General features: G+C 42.6%; 1 protein-coding gene across 7 annotated transcripts in view; it reads right to left on the bottom strand.

The window, feature by feature from the left end:
- Positions 1-23,427, bottom strand: part of RTEL1 (regulator of telomere elongation helicase 1) — a 142,904-nt gene that overhangs the window by 61,853 nt on the left and 57,624 nt on the right. For all 7 annotated transcript variants that reach the window (XM_061630940.1, XM_061630937.1, XM_061630934.1 and 4 more), the window contains 5 exons: positions 20,144-20,276; positions 10,137-10,250; positions 8,752-8,792; positions 7,067-7,152; positions 4,732-4,809 (listed from right to left, as the gene is read on the bottom strand). In XM_061630940.1, coding sequence (XP_061486924.1) covers positions 4,732-4,809; positions 7,067-7,152; positions 8,752-8,792; positions 10,137-10,250; positions 20,144-20,276 — 452 coding nt within the window. The remainder of the gene's footprint in view (positions 1-4,731; positions 4,810-7,066; positions 7,153-8,751; positions 8,793-10,136; positions 10,251-20,143; positions 20,277-23,427) is intronic.

Raw genomic sequence — 23,427 nt, 5'->3', positions numbered from 1 at the left:
AAGTTCAGGTCTATGGCTTCTTTATACGAGGCCAGCTCCCTGCTGAAGCTAAGCAGAGTCAGGTCTGGTCAGTGCCTGGATGGGAGACCGTCTGGGAACTATATGTAAGCTGTCTTGGGTTTCTTTCTGAAAAGAAAGGCGGAATATAAATGTAATAAATAAATAAAATAAATAAATAAATATAGAGTCAATCCATCTCTTGTTTGGCCTTCCTCTTTTTCTCCTCCCTTCAGTTCTCCCCAGCATTATTGTCTTTTCTAGTGAATCATGTCTTCTCATGATGTGTCCAAAGTACGATAACGGAAACAAAGAGAGGGAAGCCCTTGAAGTGCCAAGCTAGCAACCAACTGACAATGAAAGTGGTAATTGCTTATTGCAGCCCAACACGTTTCAGGTATCAATAAACCCTTTGTCAAGGGCAATCTTGTACAAGCAACATACTGCAAATGTAACGCCAATCTTCAAAAAGGGATCCAGAGGGGATCCCGGAAATTACAGGCCAGTTAGCTTAACTTCTGTCCCTGGAAAACTGGTAGAAAGTATTATTAAAGCTAGATTAACTAAGCACATAGAAGAACAAGCCTTGCTGAAGCAGAGCCAGCATGGCTTCTGCAAGGGAAAGTCCTGTCTCAGTAACCTATTAGAATTCTTTGAGAGCGTCAACAAGCATATAGATAGAGGTGATCCAGTGGACATAGTGTACTTAGACTTTCAAAAAGCGTTTGACAAGGTACCTCACCAAAGACTTCTGAGGAAGCTTAGCAGTCATGGAATAAGAGGAGAGGTCCTCTTGTGGATAAGGAATTGGTTAAGAAGCAGAAAGCAGAGAGTAGGAATAAACGGACAGTTCTCCCAATGGAGGGCTGTAGAAAGTGGAGTCCCTCAAGGATCGGTATTGGGACCTGTACTTTTCAACTTGTTCATTAATGACCTAGAATTAGGAGTGAGCAGTGAAGTGGCCAAGTTTGCTGACGACACTAAATTGTTCAGGATTGTTAAAACAAAAAGGGATTGCGAAGAGCTCCAAAAAGACCTCTCCAAACTGAGTGAATGGGCGGAAAAATGGCAAATGCAATTCAATATAAACAAGTGTAAAATTATGCATATTGGAGCAAAAAATCTTAATTTCACATATACGCTCATGGGGTCTGAACTGGCGGTGACCGACCAGGAGAGAGACCTCGGGGTTGTAGTGGACAGCACGATGAAAATGTCAACCCAGTGTGCGGCAGCTGTGAAAAAGGCAAATTCCATGCTAGCGATAATTAGGAAAGGTATTGAAAATAAAACAGCCGATATCATAATGCCGTTGTATAAATCTATGGTGCGGCCGCATTTGGAATACTGTGTACAGTTCTGGTCGCCTCATCTCAAAAAGGATATTATAGAGTTGGAAAAGGTTCAGAAGAGGGCAACCAGAATGATCAAGGGGATGGAGCGACTCCCTTATGAGGAAAGGTTGCAGCATTTGGGGCTTTTTAGTTTAGAGAAAAGGCGGGTCAGAGGAGACATGATAGAAGTGTATAAAATTATGCATGGCATTGAGAAAGTGGATAGAGAAAAGTTCTTCTCCCTCTCTCATAATACTAGAACTCGTGGACATTCAAAGAAGCTGAATGTTGGAAGATTCAGGACAGACAAAAGGAAGTACTTCTTTACTCAGCGCATAGTTAAACTATGGAATTTGCTCCCACAAGATGCAGTAATGGCCACCAGGTTGGACGGCTTTAAAAGAAGATTAGACAAATTCATGGCGGACAGGGCTATCAATGGCTACTAGCCGTGATGGCTGTGCTGTGCCACCCTAGTCAGAGGCAGCATGCTTCTGAAAACCAGTTGCCGGAAGCCTCAGGAGGGGAGAGTGTTCTTGCACTCGGGTCCTGCTTGCGGGCTTCCCCCAGGCACCTGGTTGGCCACTGTGAGAACAGGATGCTGGACTAGATGGGCCACTGGCCTGATCCAGCAGGCTCTTCTTATGTTCTTATGCTATCTCATTAGTGTAGAAAACTGACCAAATTGGTTTATTCATACCTGAAACGCACCGGGCTGCAATAAACAATTACCACTTCCATTTTTGGCTGGTTGCTGGCTTGGCACTTCAAGGGCTTCCCTCTCTTTGTCTGCAGTGTATTTGGGGTGCCTCCCTCTTCGCTCTCCCAAAGTATGATAACCTCAGTTTCATCATTTGAACTTCTAGTGATAGATCTGGTTTAATTTGTTCTTTGGCTTTTTCGGGGTCCATGGTATCCGCAAAGCTCTCCTCCAACACATTTCAAATGAGTTGATCTTTCTCTGATCTGCTTTTTTCACTGTCCAACTTTCACATCCATACATAGAGATCGGGAATACCATGGTCTGAATGATCCTGACTTCAGTGTTCAGTGATACATCTTTGCATTTGAGGACCTTTTCTAGTTCTCTCATATCTGCCCTCCCCAGTACTAGCCTTCTTCTGATTTCTTGACTATTGTCTCCATTTTGGTTAATGATTGTGCCAAGGTATTGACAATCCTTGACAAGTTCAATGTCCTCATTGTCAACTCTAAAGTTACAGAAATCTTCTGTTGTTGTTACTTTAGTCTTCTTGACATTCAGCTGCAGTCCTGCTTTTGTGCGTTCCTCTTTAACTTTCATCAGCGTTCGTTTCAAATCATTACTGGTTTCTGCTAGTAGTATGGTATCATCTGCATACCTTAAATTATTGATATTTCTTCCTCCAATTTTCATACCACCTTCATCTTGGTTCAATCCCGCTTTCCGTATGATATGTTCTGCATATAGATTAAATAAACAGGGTGACAAAATACACCCGTCTCACACCCTTTCTGATGGGGAGCCAATCAGTTTCTCAATATTCTCTCCTTTCAGTAGTCTCTTGTCCAGAGGATAGGTTGCGCATCAGGACAATCATATGCTGTGGCACTTCCATTTCTTTTAAAGCATTCCATGATCTACGCAATCAAAGGCTTTGTTGCAATCTATAAATCACAGGGTGATTTTCTTCTGAAATTCCTTGGTCTGTTCCATTGTCCAGTCTGTGGGGCCATTGTTTAGTTTTCCATATTTCTTGACACATTTTTGTCAAAATTTGGACAGATTCAGTCTCAGTAGCTTGTAGCAACTCTATTGGTATGCCATCTGTTCCTGGTGATTTGTTTCTTCCAAGTATTTTAAGAGCAGCGTTTACCTCACATTCAAAAATTTCTTCTTCATCATGCAGTTCCTCCATGAATCAATCTGTCATCCTTGCATCTCTTTTATATAGTTCTTCAGTATATTGCTTCCATCTTCCTTTTATTTCAACTTGGTCAGTAAGTGTGTTCCCCTGTTGATTATTCAACATCCCTACTCTTGGTTTAAATTTCCCTTTAATTTCTCTAATCTTTTGGAATAGGCCTCTTGTTCTACCCTTTTTGTTGTCCTCTTCTATTTCTATACAATAACTATTGTAATAGTTCTCTTTGTCCCTACGTACTAGTCGCTGTACAGGCGGGCCCCACTTATACGGCAGGTTCCGTTCTGGACTGCAGCTGCAGCTAGTGCAAAATGCGGTAGTGAGACTGCTCACTGGGGCAGGGTATCGCCAACATGTCACCCCACTGCTGAAAGAATTGCACTGGCTGCCCATTTGCTACTGGGCTAGGTTCAAGGTTCTAGTCTTGGTGTACAAAGCACTATACAGCTTGGGACCAGGATACCTGAAAGACCATCTTATCCCTTATATACCCAGTCGATCACTGCGCTCTGCAGGTGAGGGCCTCCTGCAGATACCATCTTATCAGGAGGTCCATTCTGCACAACATAGGAAACGGACCTTTAGTATGGCGGCACCTACCCTGTGGAATTCCCTCCCCTTAAATATTAGACAGGCGCCGTCTCTTTATCTTTTTGGCACCTATTGAAGACCTTCCTCTGTCAACAAGCCTTTTAAGTTGAGACCTATCCTAGTCTGCGTCTGTATTAGAATTGCTTTTTAAGATGTTTTTAAACCTTTTTTATGTCTTTAAAAATGTTTTGTTTTAATGTATTTTAAAGTCTGTTTTATGATGTTTTTAAGTGTTTTTAGTGCTTTTGTTTACCACCCTGGGCTCCTGCTGGGAGGAAGGACAGGATATAAATCAAATAATAAATAAATAAATAAATTCCAGGAGAACATCTTCTAATTTACGCTATCTAGGTGACATACACAGAGATCTCTCTGTAGTCTGCCCTTGTGGAACTCACAGCCAAGACATGCAACAAAAAACAATGTGTAAACCTCACTTAATGGCTGTTAGATGTTGACCCACTTTTCCTACCTACCCCCCCATAACTTTCCCCTTATTTCCCCCTGAGCCAACCCCTTTGCCTTCCCTGGTCATACCTTTCCCCTGCTTTTGAGGACCTAGTATGGGAGATTATTTCACTTCTTGTTTGTAATGTTATCTAAGGGGGAAAAGAGTTAAAGAAATAAAAATAATCTTGATAAGGCAGTGAAGGTATTTAGCCAACTTCATCTTGAGGGTGCAGAACAAATTAAACTTATGAAGCCTTTTTTAAAACATAGCAATACTGCACTTATCTACTACTAACACAATCCTGGCAACTGCAAACAACCCCAAAGAAGCTGAAAAATGAGAATTTGGCATGCCGTCAGGTAACTATAATTAATTAATTAATTGCCTCATGCCAAGTGGTCTCTAGGCAACTTACAACACATTATGCAGCATAACTATGTAAAGTCTTGCCAACCTCTGTGAAAATTCCTTTGTTTCTTGGTTCCACAAACATTGGCTTTATTGCTTCTATTTTTCCAGCAAAATTATGCTCCTGTGAAAGGAGAGAAAAATACAGTAAATACCTCCAGGCTATTCTGCAGGTAGTCTACATTTCTTCACCAATACCTGTTTCTTCTCTGTCCGCTAGAAGACTATAGTCATCTGGGACAAGAGAGTCATTTCCTGACAAGATGTGGCAGATTTTCCTGTCCATCTGGCATAAACAATGGTAGATTGTCTCAAAGCAGGTGTTTGGGACAGCTCAGATACCTGAGTCCTGCCCCACCCCCCTGCAACCAGACATAGATTGAAACCTCAAGTTTATCTTGGCAAAGAGAAACCCATAAGCATTATTTCCAACTTGTATTTTTAAAACCTCAAGGTTTCCTAAAGCAAACAGAAATGTAATACTTCACTTTATTCCAGAGACACATACCGCAAAGTATATATTAATTTGCAGTTTAGGAGTTGTACCCAACCAAGTTCTATTTAGAGTAGACTCACTGAAATTAATTGACGTAAATTAGTTATGTCTAATAATTTCTGCAAGTCTACCGACTAGCACTTGGAGTCAACCCCAGGCCTTAATAACATGTCTATAATTCCTATCCAAATATGCTTTTCAAAATAGCAATTGTTTGTATTTGATCTATTTCAATTATTTGTTGCCAGCACTATTTGTTTCTAATGATAGAGTGTAAATTTAATCAAAGTTATTGCAAATTATTTGCTTTACTTGTAACCAAGGTAGAATATAAAAGAGAGAGGTGTTAACAATGAGAAAATATACTGTAGATTATTATTGTAGCAGGATATATAAAAGAGCAAATTGCTGATATGAATATGGGCTTTTCTTTATGGAAAATCCTCTGTTTGCGTGATAATGGCGAGCAAGCCATTATAATTTTATGAGTATTATTTCTACTAGGTAGGTGTGGGGAACCTTTGGCCCTCCAGATGTTACTGAACTACAGCTCCCATCATCCCTGTCCATTTTCCATGTTTGCTGGAGCTGATGAGAGTTGTAGTTCAGCTATAAGCCATAATTATGACAAGCCTTGCTATTAAAATATAATCAGTATTATGATGCTATGGGATTATGTACTAACTGCATTCTGTATTTTGTACTTTGAATGAATTTCTTTTTAATAAAGAAAATAAGTCTTCACCAGCTTGGGTTTAGGATTTTATTTGTGTAAATTATCTTTGGTTGCCTAATGCTTCAATAAGAAAGCATTTGGAGAAGGCAGCTGGACTGGAAAACTAATACATTTAAATAAAATGAAGTCTATGACTTCAAAGTACAGGAGTGTAAATCAGGGAATTCACGGCGTAATCTGCTGAGTTCTGATTACCCATCAAACCTACATGCCATTGTAAATTATGACCCATCCTCTTCTCAAAGTGGGTTATTCCTTTGCTCCGCCTGACATGATCATCACAGCACCACCACCTGCAATGTGAGAACCAGGCTGAGGCCTCCTAGCCTCTTAGTCTGGCCCCGCAGTGTGGCTTAAACTCCTCCTGCCACCACCAAATGCCTACTCCAGCCATGGCCTCGGATAGCAGCCTAAAAACTGCTGTTTTTAGCAGGAAGCCAGGCTGCCTTCATTCCATAACTAGTGGATCCACCCACTTTGACTCCTCACTACCCCAGGATGGTGGGAATGAGAAAAGCAGGAAGGAAGGTAGGAAAACACCAAAACAAAAATGCCAAGTTTTTTTTCCTATGAGGAAGCCTAAATCTGGCCAGGTTTTGAGAGCCTGACTATCTATCAGCTCAACAGCTGAGGCAGTCTAGGAAACAAGAGAGTTCCCCCTACAGGGGGAAGTCTGTTTGGCTATGCCTGCTGGATCTTGCAGAGGGCACCATACCAATGATGCTTAATGCTCTCCAGTGAACAGGTGCTTAACTCCTCACTGTTATCTCTGCAGTATGAAATCAGACCATATAGGTTCAGATCATATGGAAAAAGCACTCGTGCTGCCAATGGTAACAAGAATTGGACCTTACAATTCAATCCACATTTAAGCCATGCCACCTTTCAACTCTTTTTTGGCAACATTACAGTGATAGAAGTTAAGGTGGACTGAGCTGTGGCTGAAGACTTTGTGGAGCAATATTTTTACTTCCTCACAAACTGTGCACAAATCCACTCAACTTCAATACTAATATGGTTGCTTGAACAGGTCTCATTAATGACTAGCAGAGTCATTTTGCTATTGTTTTGACATCTCTTTACAGCACAGAAAAGGCCATGATCTAAGTGCTCATGTGTAAGAATCTGATCCCAAAAGTGGAAACCTACTCTCCAGTATTCCAGGCTTTTATCCATGACAGGATATGAAGGGAAGAATACAAGCAGTCCATGTGGTATGATTCGAACAAGATTACCTGTAATAAAAAAACACATATACCGAGATCAAGTTCACCTTTACTTCAGTATCAAGACAGCACTTTCATGCTTTACATTTCTCCATTCTCCATGTATTCCTCACCCCATTATTCTCCTAATGTATGTCTAACATCCTTAGTCACACAGTAGTCTCTGACTCTCAAACAACTCTGCCCTTTTATTTTTCCTTGCTGCCTATTATGCCTGGAATTCCCTCCCTGAAGATGTATGCTTTATCCTCCCTTTCTTTTTCCAGGTCCCCCTCCAATCACTTCTTCCATCAACCCAAGTACAACTAATTACATTTTCTCACATTCCTTCCTTCCTGTCCTTGCCTCTCTGCCCCTCTTCCTCTGCACTATATAAGTCAGGGGTAGGGAACCTTTTTCAGCCTGAGGGCCACATTCTCTTCCGGGAAACCTTCTAAGGGCCACATTCCAATGTGGGCAGAGCCAGAGGCAAAAGTTGGTGGAGCAGTGAATGTAAATTTTCCCTTTGTGCAGTAGGCTAGTTTCTACTCACACTCCTCTCTGTCCTCCATCCAGACAAGCAAAAGGCAATATCCAGCCTGGCAAAAACAATGAGGGCATGAAGCAGCTGCCCTGGGCTCCTGCTGGGAGGAAGGGCGGGATATAAATCAAATAATAAATAAATAAAGCAGGGCCAGTGAGGAGTGTGGCATGTGGGGAATTCCAAGGCCCAGAGGGAGAGGACTAGAGGACCACATTAGGGTCCCCAGCCAGAGATTCCCCAACCCTGATATAAATAGTATTAATAAACAACAGCTTTCTAAATCATCTGATGTTATGCACTATCCTCTCTATTGACAGCACTTGGGTTAGCATCTGATGACAAAGATCAGGAAGAGCCACAGCTCAGTGGTAGGGCATCTGCTCTGCATGCAGAAGGTCCAGGGTTCAATCCCTGGCACCTGCCGCCTGGGATAGACCCCTGCCTGAAACGCTGGAGAGCTACTGCCAGCCGGTGTAGACAATACTGAGCTAGATGGGCCAATTGTCTCTTTTGAGATAAGGCTGCTTCCAATGCTCCCTCGCAGACAAGAAGTCCTGGAATTTGCCCAGATCCTGAGATGATCTGACTGGAGGATCTAACACAAGCCAGACCAAGAGCTTCTACCACCACTCACCTTATCATTAGGAAATACCTCCCTTCATTACCACAACCACAAAGCACACTTGCAAGTGAATCCAGGCTGGAGCTTTGCAGAGGTGCTTGACTGGTTGTTCAGGCCTTGGTTTTTCATAAGGCCACAACAACTCAGAAGACGAGAACATATATAAACATAGAGTAATACTTAAGTCCATTGATTTCAATGGGTTTACTCTGAGTATGACTAATGTTGGATATCACCCATATTATTTTTTGACCATTTATATATTGCCTAATTGCAATAGTCTAAAAGCTTAATACAACAGAAAAAAATCAAATAAAAGCTTACTATAAAATCAGAAATGACTTAAAATGACTGCTGAAATAAAAAGGCGTTCACTAGGTGCCAGACATTCGACAGGGAGCGGACCTGTCTACTATCATCTGGATCTGCTGCCCTGTGGATTTCAGTCATCTTTCTCTCTTACCTATTGTTTTCCCAAGAGAAGACAGACATTCTGTTGAAAACCTGCAAACGAAAAGGAAGAAGCCATTAGTATCCAGCTCCCACGTGTTGGGAAGGCCCCACAATAATCACCAAAGGAATTAAATTCACCATTTGTAACCCTTAGACATGACTATCACTATTACTCACTCTCTTCCCACAATGATGTTTTCCCACAACTTTTTAGCCAAGACCGATTCACAGAAAAAACAGGTCCCTACTATTTATGTGGGTTTGCTGATACATACTATCCAGATGGTTCATTTACAACAAGCTATCAACTTTTAAAACCCATGTCCTCAAATTAACAACAACAACAAAAGAGGGGGAGAGGGGGAGAAATGAGTTCAGTGCCTGGCTTATTTTTCCTTAAGAATCATGCTGTTTGTTTGTTTATTTATTTATTTATTTATTTATTGTATATACAGCTTTTCAGGTGGACCTCACAAAGCAGTTTACATTACAATATATATGTAATAATACATATATGTATAATATATAATACAAACACAGAATAAAACCATATAAATTTATTTATTATATTTATATCCCACCTTTCTTCCAAGGAGTTGAAGGTGGTTCTCCCCCTCTCAATTTTATCCTAAAAACAAGGCTAAGAGATAATGACTGGCCCAAGGGCACCGGTCCAGTGAGCTTCATGGCTGAGTGGGTATTTGAACCCTGGCCTCCCAGGTCCTAGTCTGACACTCTAACCACTGCACCATACTGGCTCTGGTGCTCCTCCATATCCAACAATGTTACCCTTTGGGAGGAAAGGTAGGACGTAACTTTAATGAATGGTAATAATATTACCTTGAAAGAGACCCTGGTTGAATAAGTCTTAAGGAGGCATCTACAAGAACAAATTGTTGGGACCATCCTAATTTCCTAAAAACTCTGCCCTGGGTACTCGTTAAACAAACTCCTGAGGCAAGTGGTGCCCACAAGAGGGCCTCACTTGGTTTGAACAGGATGATATGGGAAAAGGCGATCTCTAGGCAATCCTGAACAAACCAGGATCAAGCTATGGTTTGGTATTAATCAACTATAATTTGAACAAACAAGTTCTACATATTTGGGTGCAACAGAAAGCCTTAGTTTGTTCCAAAACAGCAAAGGAAAACTTTAACTATTTCCCCCTTGCATGTGAAGCAGTCAAGTCCAAGCCTCACTACAACACATTCTCATAAAAGGAAGCCACACCTTTCTGCTATGTTTGAATTTGGCCACTGTCCTGCCACAAGCCACCAACATAGTTTTTTTTCCAGAGAACTTGTGCTAATTATATGTCCTTGATGCAATAAACAAGCATTCCTAACTAAATACGCAAGCCAAAAGCAACAGCAAGGTGGGAAGGAACCCCATTACCTTTTTTCATAGTTGGAGCTCAGCAGACCTCCATCAGGTCCTTTGGGAATTATCCCCACCCAAATCTGGTGTTTATCGATAACATGTGGGTTTTCTAAACACACTTGGAAAGGTCTGAAGAAAATAAGAAAAACATTCTGACATCACCAACATGTTAATTCTGTAGGCTTTAAAACTTAACCTTGAGCAAGAAGACCATCATCCAATGCCAGCTAGAATGTGAATGCAACCTTTTGCAGGCAGTTGATAACTTACATCATAGCAATTTGTACTACATCAAATAGATTAAATATTCCTTCCAGCAGTCAGGAACAATCTTGGTTGTACAAACAGCTTTTTCCATAGACATCAACATTCTCGCCAAGCAAGGCGGCTTTCCACTTAACAAATAACTTCCCTGTTCCTAGTCAAGAGAATGGTGCTCAGCCCTTAGCGATCTGCAGATTTTAAAAAGCAGTATGAATTGCCTTTCTGTATAAGAGAGATCTGTATACCTGCATTCTACAAACTCCCTCCAGTTTTTTTGTTTGTGACAAAGCTCCAACTGAATGGATCTGAGAGCAGAAAACAGGAAAAACATAAAATGGAGAGAACACACCCATGCCACGTGAGAGAAATACCATGCCCTGACCATGTAGTTGAGGCAGAAATGTTGCAATGGCAAGTAGAGAAATGGTAACAGTGACTGAAGGATCAACTTTTGGTCCCTGTGAAAGGCAGTGTTCACCTTTCAAAGGAAGGAAATGTCTCTGCGCAGATCACATGGTCTCTATTGAAGACACAGAGGCTATTGGATACATGGAGAGCTCCCAGTTCTGACTCTCTGTATGCCGTTGTACTTTGAGTGTACAAAATTCTACTTTGAGTGAAAAGAGCATCAATGGGATACATCAGATTGGTTCAAAGGATGCGAAAGTACCTTGAGTACCAAATGCAGGCTCCAGGTTCAGAAGCAGTGAACAAACAGAGGGCTGATGAGTGAGATGTTCCCTACAGGAAGCATTTCACATTGTAGTATTGACTAAGAGATCTGACCCCAAGAGAGGAATAACAGAGATGAGATAAGTGGTTTGCCATACTGAGTGTTGTCTGTGGTTCGTGGCCCCTACCGAGGCTTCTTGACTGAAGGGCTAGAAGCTCTTGCCCAGCTATATGACTGAGGTCCAGATTTTTCCTTCTGCTCCACCTGGTGAAAGTCTTCTGGGTAGTGATTGGTGAAGCTCTGCCTAGAAGAGAGTACAGTAGGGCCCCGCTTATACGGCAGGTTAGGGACCAGGCCCCCGCCGTAAAGCAGAAATCGCCATAAAGTGGAACCCATTGACTATAATGGGTCGCGTAGTGCGAAAATGCCGCAAAAGTGGCTTTAAAACGGGGAATTTCCCCTAATTGAAAGCTGCCGCATCAGCAGAATGCCGGAAAACGAAACACCGTAAGGCGGGGCCCTACTGTATAGTCTATATCACCTGGATCGGGTAGCCAAGATGCCTCTTGTGCTCAACTTTCAGGCAACTAGGTTGAGCTAGACAGGGCCTGAGCTGTTGGTGGCTGCGAAGGGACTAGCAGCTGCACATCACCAATGAGTTGCAGTTCTGTAATTGATTCTCTAAGTGCAGCAGAAGGTAGCTCAGCCATGGTAAACACGCACACGGTAGAGGGGGGTGTACCAGGCAGGATATAAATAGTCCAATGAAGAAGTCTAACCACGTCACACACACACAGACTGCAGGGTGTAGTGGAAAAGCAATCAACACGCACAGGTAGAGGGGTGCGGTGGATTGAGGGGGACCAGTAGAACACGCCCACGGTAGAGGGGAGCGATATGACCTCAAATCAGCCACTCCTTTCCTTTTCTTCTTTTTCTTATTTTAAATATGAATTCTTTATTATTTCTTCCCCTTGTGCTCTGTCGCTTCCATATCTACATTCCTTATTGCTTCTTCCCCTTCTCTGTTGCTTCTGTTTCCGTGCTTGTCCCTTTACATTCCCTTCCCTTGTCTTAGGTGGGGAGTAAACAGGAGGAGGCCAGGAACAGATAGGCACTGACAGATATGCACTGGTGACTAAAGGGAAGAAAAAAAGGCAGGAAAATGACAGCCAAAATGTCGGGCGGAGGAAAAGAGCTGGAAAACAGCAATACAAAATGCCAGCTCTATAAGTGCCTGTGAGGAAGAAGACAAGGCAAAATATGGCAGGAATCTCCTACGCAGCGCAGACCACTATCAGGTCTGCCTGAGGCGGGGGAGGAAGGTGAGGCAGCAGCCGCAAGATTCTAAGGGTGGTCTGGAGTGGGAGAGAGGGAAGCTGCCGCTTGCCAGCTCCAAGGTGTTGGCAAGTAAAAAGTTCCTAAGAGTATTTTTCCATGGCAGAGTTACAAGGCCAAGTAGCTCACAAGGCTGGAGTGGACGTGCACTCCTCAAGGACACGTTGCCAGGACAACCAGCTGTCTTATCAGTATATAGCTGGAAACTGAAACTGGCAGAGTGTGGGGGTCGAGGAGTTTGTTAGTAGAGAAAGAGCTTGTAATTGTATCCTAAAACTTTTCATGTCAGTAAAGTGACTCTTAAAAACCTATGACTGGTCTGGCTGAGTGATTCAACTGGGATCTAGCCTGTCACTATTCTGTTCTACATCCTGGGCATCTGCTTGTGCCCGATCCAACATCCAACACAAGGGTGGCAAATGGAGCGGAACCGCTGCTGCAAGCTCCAAGGCAGGAGGGGCAGTCGCCGTGGGAGCTGGAGATAGGGAAGCCACTGTTGTGAAGGACAGCGAGCAGGAGATGGAGTTGCAGCCGCAAGCTCCGAAGCAGATGGGAGCCGTCGCCGTGAAGGGAGGTGGGCAAGAGAGAGGGATCCGCCGCTGTGAGCTCCAGGGACAGTTGGAGCTGCAGCCGTGAGCTCCAAGAGAAGGGGAAGGGCAAGGCCAGCAACAGTTGGAGCCATAGGAGACAGCTCCAAGAAACGGATGGAACGGGAAGGCAGGAGAAGCAAGACTGTCCTGGAGACAGTCCAAAAAACCTCAGGCCCTGTAAAAGGCCACAGCAGCCCAAAGAGAAACCCCAGAAAAAGGAACAAAAAAAAAAGGGCCTTTACCAAAGAAAAAAGGTGTTATTCTTTTAAAAATAAAATAAAATAGAGAAGACTAGAAAAGACAAAGCTAAACAGGAAAAAGAAATGAGAAGAGCAACGTCAAAGCAAAGAGTCGTTGACAGAGAGCTAAGGCTGAAGGATCCCTCTAGGATACAGGCAGAAATGGAATGGGATCAAGCCGGAAGGAGCAGCTGAATGGTTGACTCTCGTGCATTCCTGCCTTTGCACACTAGGTAGTGCTACTACCCACCTCATGGTACAATGTAGATTGTGTTGATGATGGCTCCCCGATGCACAATTGTGTGTGTAGCTGGAGGGGGACCTTGGTGTGGTTGACAAGAAAGCTATGTTGCTGTAATGGGGAATTTTATATATCCACACATATATAATCATAGTTATTAAGCAGGCATATGGTTTAGGATCATAAGGACTTAAGCATAGGCCTGAAGGCTTGTTGAGAACAGGCTCCCAGAGAATCCTAAAATCTATAGAAAAAACAGGCAAAGTAAACTTAGTTTGAACTCCTGGGTTCTTGGCAAATCGGCCGGTGCATGACTGACATGTATTAATTGGTCTATTGTTCTGGTAAGCAGTGATTAATATATTGGTTTTAATCCAAGAAAATGATTTCTTGTGTAGAGTAAGAACTCCCTCTAGGGGAAAATTATGAAACATGTATTAAAAGTTATAATGGGACAAACAGTGAGATTTTACAATGATTTTAAAATAACCCAGTGTGTTATATTTACAACTTTATAAATGTGTTTTCATTAAGAAAAAGGTACTCTGGGTGTGGCCTGCCTCCTCTATATCCCTGAGGCTGAAAGATACTAGTTAGCCAGAGTCACCCAGTCTGTTCCTTAGTCTGTGTGGCTTCAAAATGAAGCTCAAGTGTTTAAATAATCCCCTCTCTTGAGCTATGTGTTTTATAAGTAAGGAAGTGGGATTTCTGAGAAAGTATAAGGACATAAGAACCCCTATGGCAAAGAAATAGAACTGGGGGTGCTCATACATTCCCAAATGCCCTAAGTTGAGGCAAACCTAACTCAAGGAACTTGTCCAAATATTTCCAGGTGTACCTGGGTCAGCCTGACTGATCAGGAACAATGGCATATGGAATGTACCAAGTATGCTTGAAAGCATATTCACAATAGTAACTGTTCCAACTAGCTCCAAAATTCATTAGTCTTGAAAGACAGTAGGACAATGGAGATATTAACGAGATGGACAGAATCTTGGAATCAGCATTGGAGTTTCTGATTGGTTTGGAACGATTGTAGAGAGGAGGAACTGTGATGCTATGTGGGCAAGGACTCATGAGATTGGTGAATCATTGTCACATGCTGTAACTGTACACTATAAAAAAGCTTGCACACAGTACCTCACTGCAGTCCTCTCCAGACTTTCTGGGGGACTGCATATGCTTGTAAGAATAAAGGCCTACCTTTTTGCTTCACTGTCTCTTAGAATTGTTTTTTTTTAAGGACCCCCAGCAAAAGATCCCAATGGAGAAAAAATCTCCATCAGCTGCAGACAGTTTAGCATAGAGTGCAGATACTGGATGGCTGTGGGAAGGGAATAGGACTGGACCAGGATATTGGTGAGGTATGGGTAAAGGTGTATACCCTGCAGATCAAGACAGGTCACCAGGGCGATCATTAACATTCATTCATTCATTCACTGGCGATCCCTCGTGGCCGAGTAAGATTGTCTTCCAGGGTAAGGTCTTTAACAGTGGGTCCGTAAGTGACTGTGGAGACCAATTCTGGATCCACACAGCCTCCCACGGTGAGGACATAGGTTTCCAGATGGAAGAGGATCATGATGAGGATTTGCTTGACATGCCTTCCGTTTAGCTTGTTTGTCCCTTTCGCCCTGTACTCGTGCTTCTTCAAAGTCCATAGCACCTTTGATAATGGCCGACCTCCAATTGGAATGCTCATGGGCCAAGGCTTCCCAGTTCTCAATGCTCATGTTACATTTTTTTAAGATTAGCTTTGAGAACATCTTTAAACCTCTTTTGCTGTCCATCGATATTCCGTTTTCCATCCTTAAGTTGGGAGTAAAGTAGCTGCTTTGGAAGACGGTGATCAGGCATTCGAACAACATGGCTGGTCCAGCGAAGTTGATGTTGGAGGATCATTGTTTCAACACTGGTGGTCTTTGCTTCTTCCAATACGCTAACATTAGTCCGCCTATCTTCCCAAGTAATTTGCAGAATTTTCCAGAGGCAGCGTTGGTGGAATCTTTCAAGAAGTTGGGAGTGGCATTTATAGATGGTCCATGTTTCACAGGCATACAGTAAGGTCGGTAGTACAATAGCTTTGTAAGTAAGCATTTTGGTCTCCCTGCAAATATCCCGATCCTCGAACGCTCTAAGCTTCATTCGGGAGAATGCGGCACTCACAGAGCTCAGATGATGCTGAATTTCAGCGTCGATGTCAGCTTTTACAGAGAGATGGCTGCCAAGATTAGAAAAGTGATCAACATTCTCCAGCATCGCACCATTAAGCTGGATTGATGGTGCTACAGAGGGATTGGTTCGCACTTGCTGATGAAGCACTTTGGGTTTTTTGATGTTAAGCAAGAGGCCAAGCTTTTCATATCCTTCTGCAAAGACATTTAGGATAGTTTGAGTTTGAAGATCTTCCTCTGAATGTGCGGAGACTACATTATCATCGGCATATTGAAGTTCTATGACGGAGGTTGTAATTACCTTAGTTTTTGCTTTTAGATCATTAACAACACCCCAGGTGTCAATGTCAGTCCAAAGGGCAGGGCCCAATATTGCAAATGGAGGCCTTTGAAAGTGAAACGAATCTTCAGGGTGCCTTAGAGATAGGAACGTGCAGGTGCACTTCTGTTGTCTTTGAATGACAGAAAGGTCTGCTATTATAAGGCCTCTGTGATGGTTAGGACAGTCTCCATCTATAACCTTCAATACTGGATGAACCTGTTCAAGTGTTTGAAATGCAATATGACTCTCCAGTCTCTCTGCCCCTTCTTTGAGACTTGGATTCCTGCACTTAGCAGGGTGTTGGACTCAATGGTCTTTAGGACCCTTCCAACTCTACTATTCTTTGATCAGACTTTGCAGCTTTCTACATCTTGGGGCATCAGTTGATTGCTCACATGATGTTGAGCATGCAATGGCTACTTGGATGATGAGGTGCTTTTCTATGGACCATGAAGCCAGTGAGGGACAGAAGCAGTCTTGAGACACCCAACAAGTTTCAACCTGTATCCATGGCTGATCTTCTGCACTGCCCAAACATCTGTGGTGGTGGCTGTCCAGGTGTGACGAAAATGGCTGCAAGCTTATGCAATTTGTTAGCTTTTAGATCTGCATCCTGTAGGAGGCCTTTTACCCACAACCAACAAGCTCTGGCAACTGAAGACTGCAGAAATCATAATGGCAAGGGCTGTAGCCTCATGAGTTGTTCTGAGGGCAAAATGTACCTTCTTTTCTCTCCTTCAAAATGGCATTCCAATTTTTAAGCCAAATGGCTTCTGAAAGCAAAGGGCCATGGGTGTGGTTACGAGGGGAATTTTAAGGAGGTCCAGAGAAGGTGGATATCACCAATTGCTCAATATAGGAATCAAATTGATTATATAATTGGTAGCAGAAGATGGAGAAGTTCCATACTTTCCACGAAAACAAGACCAGGAGCAGACTGTGTTACAGATAATGAACTGGTCATATCGAATATCAGAGTAAAGCTAAAGAAGAAGAACAAAGCAATCACAATGCCAAAATACAATTTAAATAACATCCCAGAAGCATATAAAGATCAAATAAGGAACGGGGTTGAGGCTTTAAACTTAGTTGACAAAGAACCAGAAGAACTATGGAGTGAAGTCAAACACATTATCAGGGAAGAATGCAAAAAGACAATACCTCTAGTTAAAAAGAAAGACCTCAGTGGATGACTGAAGAAACAGTTAAAAGAGAGAAGGAAAGCAAAAGCAAAAGGAGATAGAAACACGGGTAGAACCCTAAATGCAACAATGCAGCGCCTAGTAGGTAGGGACAAAGAGAACTATTACAATAGTTATTGTATAGAAATAGAAGAGGGAAGCCACAGACCTGAACTTACAAGAACTGAACAGGGTGGTTCATGACAGATGCTCTTGAAGGTCACTGATTTATGGGGTCACCACAAGTTGTAATCGACTTGAAGGCACATAACAAAAACAACAAACCATACTACTAGCAGAAACTAGTAATGATTTGAAATGAATGCTGTTGAAAGTTAGAGGAAAGCACAAAAGCAGGACTACAGCTGAATGTCAAAAAGATTAAAGTAATGACAACAGAACATTTATGTAACTTTAGTTGACAATGAGGACATTGAACTTGTCATGGATTATCAATACCTTGGCACAGTCATTAACCAAAATGGAGACAATAGTCAAAAAATCAGAAGAAGGCTAGTACTGGGAAGCGCAACTATGAGAACTAGAAAAGGTCCTCAGATGCAAAGATGTATCACTGAACACTAAAGTCAGGATCATTCAGACCATGGTATTCCCGATCTCTATGTATGGATGTGAAAGTTGGACAGTGAAAAAAGCGGATAAGAGAAAAATAAACTCCTTTGAAATGTGGTGTTGGAGGAGAGCTTTGCGGATACCACGGACTGCAAAAAAGACCAATAATTGGGTGTTAGAACAACTTAAACCAGAACTATCAGTAGAAGCTCAAACGATGAAACTGAGGTTATCATACTTTGGGAGAGCAAAGAGCGAGGCACTCCAAATGCACTGCAGACAAAGAGAGGGAAGCCCTTGAAGTGCCAAGCCAGCAACCAGCCAAAAATGGAAGTGGTAATTGTTTATTGCAGCCCGGTGCATTTAAGGTATCAATAAACCAGTTTGGTCAGTTTTCTACACCGATGAGATAGCAGTATGTTACTTGCACATGGACTGCAAAAAAGACAAATAATTGGGTGTTAGAACAAATTAAACCAGAACTATCACCAGAAGCTAAAATGTTGAAACTGAGGTTATCATACTTTGGACACATAATGAGAAGACAGGATTCACTAGAAAAGACAATCATGCTGGGAAAAACAGAAGGAAGTAGAAAAAGAGGGCCAAGCAAGAGATGGATTGATTCCCTAAAGGAAGCCATAAACCTGAACTTACAAGATCTGAACAGGGTGGTTCATGACAGACGCTATTGGAGGTCACTGATTCATAAGGTCGCCATAAGTTGTAATCGGCCTGAAGGCACGTAACAACAAAGAGAAGGTGGATGTAGAGCAGGAATGGAGAACTGGATCCAGCTGGTGGGCTGAATTCCTAAATATGCCACCTCCTACAGCCCAACTTTGACAGGAGAGTAGGGCCATCCACCTGACACCACAATGGCATCAGGTGACTGTCACATGTTAAAGTTCAAAGAAGGTCACTGTAACCACCTATCAACTTGACTCGCAGTTAGAACAGTTTTCTTTGAAGACACATTTTCAGGGCCAATCAACTGATTGGTGCTGGGAGCTCACCTTCAAAGAGGCTTGCTGTAACTGCTCATCAACTTCCTCCAGTGCGTTGAATTCAAACTGCTTCCCCTAGGGCAGTGGTTCTCAAAACATTTTCCCATGGGACACCTGAAAACTGCTGAGGGTCTTGGCGGACCACTTAAATATTTTTCTGCCTTTTGTAGCAATTGTAATGTACTGTGCTAGATGATTTTTAGTTGTATTTCTACAGACATGCCGCGGACCACCTAAATGAAGCTTGCAGACCAATGGTGGTTCATGGGCCACTGATTGGGAACCCCTGCTCTAGAAAGACTGAAATGCTCCATTTAAAAATGAGAGGAGAGTAACTCCAATGAAGAGGGAGGTGAGGAAGAAGAAGAGTGCCTGGCACACTTTTTGTGCCTAAGACCCATTTTAAGCTTCAGCTCCTTGGACATTTTTGCTAGTAGTACCTCTTTCCTTAGAGAAGGAAGGTTGCTGTGATAAGCCTGGCTGGCTCTCCTGCCATTTAGGAAGGCAAGTTTCCTGATTAGCAGTAAATGAAGAGAAGGCACTAAAATTACTGTGTCCTTCAATGTCCTCTGGTGGTCAGAGAAAACATTGCAGCCTATCTCTTCGTCTTGCTAGGATTCAGACTCAGTTTATTGGCCCTCATCCAGCCCACCACCGAGTCCAGGCAGCCAGCCTTCTGCCAGTTACGGACTCTCACTCTGAAGGCATCTGGAGACTTTCTCCTATCATTCAGTTCACTGTACAGGCTCCCACCCTGTGCAGGAGCTACACATGCACCACACGCCCTCCCCACCATCAGTCTCCTCTAGACTGGTTTAACAGAGAACACATTAAAAAAACAAGAAAAAGTAATAGAAGGGGGGTAGTACCCTCGCCCTTGGGACTCCCTCTATATATAATGAATCATTGCCTCAAAGTAAGCAGACCAAAAGAAAAAAAAATGCATCTCTGAAATAAAAAACATTTGGTAACTCTTCTCTCACTATCTTCATAACACATTAATATTATGCCAAATTAATAAATCCAAGAGACAGGTTTGAACTGGTGCCAATTCCAAATAATTCAGGGGGAGGGCTTTTCCTATGGCATTTCTACATGTAATGAAACTGATCTCAAAGAATGAGGCAATCACTGGTATGCCCAGGGCTCACTTTGCATTGTGGAAAATATGAGAAGGCTGATCAGCAAGCCTCATGTTTCTTCAAATACCTTGTCAAAAGTATTCCACATGTGAGAAAATAAAGGCACCACACTCTTTAGCAGTAAACTGGAAAGTCCAGAGGTACTCTTGAACCTGAACATCTTTTATGTGTTCCCCTTTCAGCATAACCTATGCTTGCATTGCAATACACTGTAGGATATGACCCACACTGTTCTATAACTCAAACTGCCCTTTTCTTATAAACAGAAAGAGACTTACATCTGCATTTCCATAGTAAAAGAAGAAACCGGAGAGAGTGTCCCGCTAGTGAGAATGATTGTCCGGACTCCCTGACGAACCAACTCGTGCATGCTGTATCCAGGGCTGAAACACCAATAGCTCAAGACCTTTCCTGTATCAAACAAAATACGAGGGCAAAATGTCAAAGAGCTCTTAGATGCTTTGAGCAAAGAGCACTGTGCCACTGGCTACAGCAGGTGGATGTAATGGTCCACTTGCAAGCAGCCACTAGCCTCAAACAAATTACCATCTTCTCAGACTATCTTGATGCATAGCATTCTTGTGAGGAAAAATTGTGAGTTGTAAAAACACTTTTTTTATGGAAGTTGTTAATAAAATAGGGGATTACAAAAGTGCACTAAAGCATTTAAGCATTCTTAAAAGGACCAGTAACCAACTTTCTTTGAGTAGCCATTTGTACAGAGCAACATGTAGAAAACTTCTAGAGTATTCTAGCGCTCAAGCAGGAAAATTCTATGGCCTGAAGTTGACTTGAGGGCAGAAAGAACACATATATTATTGGTATTATTCAATGAATATTTTAGATTGTTCTTGGAAAACCACTTAAGAGGTTTTCTATCAAGTAAGCAGTATATATATATTGTTAAATAAAATGATCTGCAGAACACCTTGGCTGAAGGACATATCAATACCCACTGCTGACCATGTTCCTGCTCTGTATAGTTCAGGAAGCTCCACCCTTTGAGGTTGGCAACAGATGACGAATAGCTCCACCCTAAACTCCAATGCTACCTCAGGAAGGAAAGTCAGATCAAACAAGGTGAGTCAGATCAAAAGGCACAAAGCTTGTGGAGCTGCTTGGCTGATGTTACAGCCTCCAAAAACATTGTTTCCACGGATGAACATATAGACCAGAAAAGGCCATTGGCTGACTCAGGGCAAAAGACAAAATCCAATGAAGGTATAAATTCTTTCACTGGCAGGTCTAGCACTTTCAAAAGTGCTTAGCTAAAGGATAAGAGAAACAGGAAGAGCTATCCATTTTGCCAATAAATGCTGCAATGGTTGAAAGTGATAGATGAATTCACCAGATTTCAGCTAGGCTGTATATAGGAATGCTTCTTGTACTGTTGCTTGTAAAGGAAGAAAATCATGAGTGTGTGTATCTCAGAGAACTTCTTCAACATCGCTCTGTATGATTTTTGCACGGGAGGAAAGAGGAGATGAAGAGTCTAAACATGAGCCTGAGATAAGAGCTCTGGTTGGGCAAGTAGACATTGGCACCAGCCCTGAGATAGCTGAAACGTTACCAAAAAAGCATATGTGATGAGACCACCCTGGCATTATCAGAATGCTGTAGGAATGCTATGTACACATTCTGTGGAGGACCCTTGTTATCAAAGCAATACTGGAAGAGCGGAGGAAAGGCCTAGAAACCCCCTTTCTACAGAAGCAGAAAAGCATCCTGCATTGACTGAAGACTGTGTCCTCTTCTATTACAGAATTCAGTTGATTTATGAAGGTTGGTGTAGTACACTTTGGAGGGGCAGTGGATAACGGTAGCATTGTGAGATGGGTTCTGGAACCAAAGGAGGTGGCCTAAGGTATATACCAGTAAAAGGGAATTTGGGGACTTCTTTTCCCCTTCAAAGCAGTGGACAATCCGTACATCTGAAGCTGTACCGGATCTGAGGGAGGGTTTATGAGGTTCTTCCAAGTCAGCACCAAACTGGTTCAGAAGTGACTCAACCAGTGCTAGCAAGAGTGGTGTCATAATTTGGCCTGCAACAAGAGAATGGTGTAATTGTCAGAGCCAAGCCCAGAGTTATAGTAGGTAGCTGAGTGGTCGAAATGTACTAAGTATGCTTGAAAGCATATTCACAATAGTAACTGTTCCAACTAACTCCAAAATTCATTAGTCTTGAAAGACAGTAGGACAATGGAGATATTAACGAGATGGACAGAATCTTGGAATCAGCATTGGAGTTTCTGATTGGTTTGGAACGATTGTAGAGAGGAGGAACTGTGATGCTATGTGGGCAAGGACTCATGAGATTGGTGAATCATTGTCACATGCTGTAACTGTACACTATAAAAAAGCTTGCACACAGTACCTCACTGCAGTCCTCTCCAGACTTTCTGGGGGACTGCATATGCTTGTAAGAATAAAGGCCTACCTTTTTGCTTCACTGTCTCTTAGAATTGTTTTTTTTTAAGGACCCCCAGCAAAAGATCCCAATGGAGAAAAAATCTCCATCAGCTGCAGACAGTTTAGCATAGAGTGCAGATACTGGATGGCTGTGGGAAGGGAATAGGACTGGACCAGGATATTGGTGAGGTATGGGTAAAGGTGTATACCCTGCAGATCAAGACAGGTCACCAGGGCGATCATTAACATTCATTCATTCATTCACTGGCGATCCCTCGTGGCCGAGTAAGATTGTCTTCCCGGGTAAGGTCTTTAACAGTGGGTCCGTAAGTGACTGTCAGAGCCAAACCCAGAGTTATAGTAGGTAGCTGAGTGGTCGAAAGCATTGAGATTGGTGGAGTAAATGGTAATGCAACCGGCATTGCTGTAACAATAGCATCATCCTCTTCTTCTTTGGGACATTGTTGGGTTTGTCAGGATCTACCTGATGCTTGGCCTTCTTCGTATCAGAAACCATATGAGAAGGCATGGTTCCTGTTGGCCTTGATATGGATAGTATATGACCATGAGCAGTGACTGGTACTGATACTGAACTAGCATTAAGTGAGCAGACACTGACAGTTGAGACATAGAACTTGCATCTCAATAGCTCTGGCACTTTCCAAATCAGAAGCAGAAATAGTGACCAACTCTTCAGATGGAACCATCTCTCACAAGGAAGCTCATAACTCCTGTTGCTTGGTGAATCAAGATACAGTGCTGACAGGAGTCTACTTCATGGGCCTAACACAAACTTATGACCATCCAAAATAAGATGCTTTGCCCCACAGGTATGGCACTTCCTGTGAGCCATACATTAACAATGCTACAAGAGTGCACTTGTACTTCTGTTTAAAAGATTAGATGATGCACAAACACTGCAAGAGAGGAGTGGCACAATGCGTTTTTTTAAAAGAAGAAGAGGGAAATCAAAATTCAAACCTGTGACGAGAGTAGCATAGAGAAGCCCAGTTTTTACAGTCTAGTCAAGGCTCCATTTTGGGACCTTGTTCACCTTGGGGTAGAGCGTCCATTAGGAAATGCCTACAGAGGCCTCTGATTTGGGGGCCCACAACTTTTTCAAATTAGTCTTTATTTTCATTTGAGTTAATAG

Source organism: Rhineura floridana, chromosome 6 (genome assembly GCF_030035675.1).
Source record: "Rhineura floridana isolate rRhiFlo1 chromosome 6, rRhiFlo1.hap2, whole genome shotgun sequence".
Lineage (NCBI taxonomy): Eukaryota > Metazoa > Chordata > Lepidosauria > Squamata > Rhineuridae > Rhineura > Rhineura floridana.
Note: the sequence above shows the minus strand (reverse complement) of the source record. Positions and strands in the feature narration are given on the sequence as shown.